The 4,829-nt window shown below is 67.3% G+C and overlaps 1 protein-coding gene across 2 annotated transcripts in view; it reads left to right on the top strand.

Annotated features, from left to right (window-relative positions):
* MAD1L1 (mitotic arrest deficient 1 like 1) overlaps positions 1 to 4,096 on the top strand; it is a 240,204-nt gene extending 236,108 nt beyond the window's left edge. The window contains exon 4 of one of the 2 annotated variants that reach the window (XM_025049565.1): positions 3,800 to 4,096. In XM_025049565.1, coding sequence (XP_024905333.1) covers positions 3,800 to 3,958 — 159 coding nt within the window. In that variant the 3' untranslated portion in view covers positions 3,959 to 4,096. The remainder of the gene's footprint in view (positions 1 to 3,799) is intronic. The other variant, XM_015592494.2, reaches the window with a different exon arrangement.
* Positions 4,097 to 4,829: the final 733 nt, after the last annotated feature.

Below are 4,829 nucleotides of genomic sequence, written 5' to 3'. Positions count from 1 at the left end.
GGCGCGGGTCCGCGTGTCCCTCCCGCGTGCGCCCGCACCGCGTCGACTTGGGCGTCGGGTGAATGCTGGGGGGAGTTCCGAACACTTCCTCTTCTGGTTTTGGGGGTTGTGTGGAGTTGGTATTTTCGTTTAAGTGTTTGATAACATTCTCGAGCTTTCCAGTCACGAGCTCCATTTCCTCGGCCGCATCCGGGAGCCTCGGGGCTTTGCCCACGCCCTCTCAGAAGTCAGACTTGTGAACGTGGGGTTTTCTGTCGTGTTTTCGTTTCATTAACAGCCTCGGGATCCGTCCCGTTTCCGGCGTTGCTGATTTGTCTCCTTCCCGGTTTTGCCGAGTTGGGCGGCTCCGCGCTCGCTCGTGGGGCCCCAGGCCCAGCCTCGGCTTCTCCGGCGCCCTGATCTCAGAGTCTCCCTGGTTCCTCCCGCGTCGGGTTCGTTGCTGTTCCTCCTCCAGTTTTTTGGGGTGCAGCACAGACCCGACTTAAGGGCCCCTCGCTGTGGCGCGCGCCCCGGGCCCCGCCCCGTGCACCCTGCAACTCTGACGGGCTGCGTCGCCCGTGCACCTTCGGCTCCTCTGGCCCGCGGCACAGTCGCAAGCGCAGTGCTCAGTCCTCACGTGTCCGGTCGCCTCTCTCCGGGCGAGTTCCGGTTCTCTCGTCCTGTCTCCTGATCACCTTTTTCCCTTCGGGCACCCGGAGGTGCTCGGGCTCCCGCAGCCCTGGCGTCAGCCACCTCCTGGAGCGGTAGGGACGTTCTCATTAACAACCACCGTCACCAAAAAGGCTGTGCGGGCAGCTCCCAGCGCCGCGAAATAGGAGCGTTGGCGGTCCTGACCGTCGGATGGTTCTGTTGTGTTCTTTGGATTTTGTCCAGATTAGGACCGGGGCCCACAACGTTCAGTGGGTTCATCCCCTGCTGCATCTGCTTCTTCGTTTATGGGGTTTCTTCAGCACCCTCGGCAGGAGATCTTGCACGAGTCCCAGCACCCCTGTAGTGGGGAGCACCGGGGGACAGGCAGCCTGGCCTCCCCTTTGTGGCCGTACTGGGCCCTGGGCACCGTGACTAAGAAAGGTGACCCAGGGCCGCCCTGTGGTTGGGACAGCGAGGGGCCGAGGGCAGAGACGGTGTTTAGTGGCCCCCAGGGGGCCAGGCCGAGCCACTGTTCCAGTGGGAGGCAGCAGAGTGGGACGGGCGCCTGCCGCCGTCAGGCCCTGAATCAGGGCTGTCGCCACCCACAGTGCCCCCACCCCCACTGCTGTGCCCTGGCCTGGGGGCGAGCGGGCCGCGGTCTGAGTGTGAAGCGTGCAGAGCCGGCCGATAGGCCAGAGCATCTTCATCGTGGCTGAGCCTCTTGCTTCCCACAGGGCGCCTACGGGCCACAGCGCAGCTTGTCACCTCCCACGCTGGGGCAGAGGAAGCAGACGCCGCAGACATTCCTGGCCACAGCCAGCACGTCTCACTGGGCAATTTGCTTTCTAAAAAATTGTGCTCTGCTTTTAAGTGAGCAGCCCCTAATTAGAGTGATTTACAAGGAACCTGGGGCCCGGGTGGCATTGGAATGTGGCAGAGTGCCGAGTGGAGATGGATGGCCCGGCCCGGCACAGTGGCACATCCTGACAGCGAGGACACGGACCCTCCATGCACTGGGGAGCGCGGCTGGGGGCTCCGGGAGCAGCGGGCCGCAGACACTGGCTGCCCTCGTTTGGGTTGGGTGGGGATCACCGTGGCCACCCTCCCCCTCCCCCCTCCCCCCGTGTGTCCGTGGCCTCGTTTCCCCGCAGCCGCGGAGGGCTGGCCAGGGCCACGTTCGCCGCCGGTGAGACTCGAGGGGAGCCGTTTGTCGGAGCAGCAGCTGTGGCGCTGACCACTGCGGACACCTGGCTCTCGCGGCGAGTTAGGGCCCCGCAGCCTGGCATCTGGGGGGCGCCCCGCGCTCGGCTGTTTGTGGGTCAGCCCTCCTCCCCCCACGTGGGCAGGCGGCCTGGCGGGGGCCCCAGGGTGTTGCTCCAGCCTGTGTCAGCCCGCTGCCCCCTCCCCCCCACGCTGAGGAGACTCAGCTCCCTGACATTTAGGGGAGAAATCTAGACGTGGACAGCCCTTTTGGGGAAAGGTCAGGGTGGTTTCTCTTATTTTTGTTTAAAGATGGTTTGTGTTGAACGGTGACGAGGCTAAATGTGTCAGCAAGCGGCAGAGCAGAGCCAGCCGCCCAGGGAAGCTGGGCGAGGTGACCACACAGGGAGGCACCCCAGCTGACCAGACTTGCCACGGGGCAGGGGGCACCGGGCAGGGGGCAGGCCAGTGCAAATCGCGCCTGGCTCCTTCACTGGCATCTCCTGGGACCCCCGACAGCACGTCACCCTCCTGGCCGGTGCCTTGGGCTCACCAGGCCTTCGCGTGGCACCACATGAGGGACCCGCCAGCAGGCGCGGGGCCTGCCTGTTAGGCGGGGCTGGGCACTGCAGGGGAGAGCTGTGGGACCCCAGGAACCGCGGGGACAGAAGGGACCTGCCCGTGAACATCTGTGTCGAGACGCGGTGCGCACCCCACACGGCGCACCTGTCAGCGTGCACGGCCAGCGCCACGGCATTTCCGTCGCCCCATGGAGAAGCCCGTGCACACCTCCTCCCCGAGTCCCCGCCTGGCCCCTGGCGACCGCAGTGTCCCGGGTGTGGTTCTTCTGGGCACATAGTGCGAGTGGAGTCACAGGTGTGGCCGTGGGCGTGTGGCTTCGCCCCGCCCGTGGAGCGGCGTGAACGGGGCCCTCGTTCCCCCTGGGGCCGGGTCTCGTGCCCACGGCGGCCACGCACTGTCTGTCCGCTCGCTGGCTCCTGGCTGTTCCCACGTCTGGCCTCTGTGGAAAGGCGGCTCCGTCCCTGGCAGACGCCCCGCAGCGGAGTCCCTGGGCCGCGGGGTTTGCATCTGAGGACCCGTCCGACCGTCCCCACAGGGGGCGCCGTCTCCTCCCTCGCAGCGCGAGAGCGTCTGGCTCCACGTCCTGGCCGCGCCCCCTGGCGGCATCCTCGTCGGGGACGGTGGCTGTCCCGGGTGAGCTGCGCCTCCGAACGCCGTCTCGCGCTCCTCGGCCATCCCCGTGTCTTCTCTGGACACCTGTCCGTTTCAGTTGGGTCGAGTGTCTTCTCGCCGGCCTGTGAGACTCGCAGGCGTGTCGGGCTGCGGGTCCTTCGTCGGACGTGCCGTCTGGTGACAGCGCTTTGCGGGGCTTCCGTGGGCTGGGAGGAGCGTGTCCGCCTCCGGCCTGAGCCCAGCTGCACAGCAGGGCACACGGGACGCGTCCCGGCCGCGGGGGCCACGGGGGGTTCTCGCTTCTGGCTGCCGTTGCGGGGACTTGGTTCAGCGGTCACCTCGTCCTTCGTCTGTGACACGGGACCAGACCAGGCCCAGCAGCCCCTGTGCGTGCTCAGGATGGCGCCTGCCTCGGGCGCCCAGGTTGTCGCGCTGCCATCCTCGTCACCGGGCTGGGGTCTGAGGATGGGCGTGGACCTGGAGGAGCTGGTGAGCTGGAGGCCACGCCCCACATCCAGTGCTCAGATTCCAGAAACGTGGGCGAGACCTGCACCCCACCTGGGAGGCCGGGAACACGGCCTTGCCCGCTGCGAAGTGCCTGGGCCGGGGCAGCCCACCTCACTGGGGAGCCGTGGTTGGGGTAGGACTGTCCCTGTACACTCAGCTCTGACCCCCCAAGGGACGCTGGAGTCACAGGGCCTCCTGCCTCTCCTTGTCACGTTGCTGGGGGACATGGGAAGGGAGCGCTGACCGCCATCTGTGTCTCACCCTGCAGGCCGCGGGACCGTCGGGCGCCACCATGCAGCTGCTGGAGACGGCCTTCTCACGCTCGGTGCCCGAGCTCGTCCAGCTGCACCTGCTGGCCCAAGACAGCATCCCTGCCTTCCTCAGCGCCCTGACCCTCGACCTCTTCAGCCGCCAGACCGTGGCCTAGCCCGCGGCCCCCCCGTGGCCCCACCCTCGGCAGCCATCCCAGCCCCGCCCACCCGCTGCCCAGAAAGGCAGCAGCATCAGGAAGGGATGGGGACCCGTGGTCCCCTCTGCCAGCCGGGGCTGAGCCCCACCCTTGAGCTCAGGCCCCGCGCCCCCACCCCCTCTCTCCTGGAAAGCTGCCTGGCGAGGACCTGGGGGCCGTGCTCTGTGGGCCCACTCCCTGCTGCCCCCCCAGGAGCCCCACCACAGGCTGCTCAACCCTGGCCTTGCTGGGCGCCTGGCAGGTGGGCCTGTGGCCACCAGACCAAACCCTGTGACAAAATAAAGTTCCCTTCTTGGCCACCCTGTCTGCTCACTGTGTCTGACTCCGAAGCCCAGGAGAGCCGTGGGGGACAAGGGGGCACGGGCCACTCACCCGGGTGCGGGGCGGGAGGGGGCGGGGTGGTCTCTGCAGTCTGCACAGGCTCACTCCCACCTCAGGTGACCCTCCCACTGCGACCGCCGGCGCTGCCCAGAGAGGCGATTCCAAGCCCTTGAAGTGGGTGCTGGTAGCAAGGGTTGGCTGGTCTCTCATGGGGCGAGGGCCTCCCAAAGTCCCGGCACCCATGGGTGACCTCAGCACCACCGTCCTCTCACCTGTAATGCTGGGACTTGGGCCTTGGGGACCTGAGCTCACACCTCCACGTGATCAGGCTCCCGGGCTGAGTGGGGTTCATGGCAGAAGTCGAAGCAGACTGCTCCTCGCACCCCCTGGTCCAGGGCTCGGGGGGCCCAGGGGTGCGGCTTCCTTCACGGACAGGGGGTCCCCAACAGAAGAGGCCCAGAGTGTGGCCCACCGGGGGGCTCCAGACTCTGCGTCTTGGCCCACAGGC

This window comes from Pteropus alecto, unplaced genomic scaffold (genome assembly GCF_000325575.1).
Source record: "Pteropus alecto unplaced genomic scaffold, ASM32557v1 scaffold56, whole genome shotgun sequence".
Lineage (NCBI taxonomy): Eukaryota > Metazoa > Chordata > Mammalia > Chiroptera > Pteropodidae > Pteropus > Pteropus alecto.
Note: the sequence above shows the minus strand (reverse complement) of the source record. Positions and strands in the feature narration are given on the sequence as shown.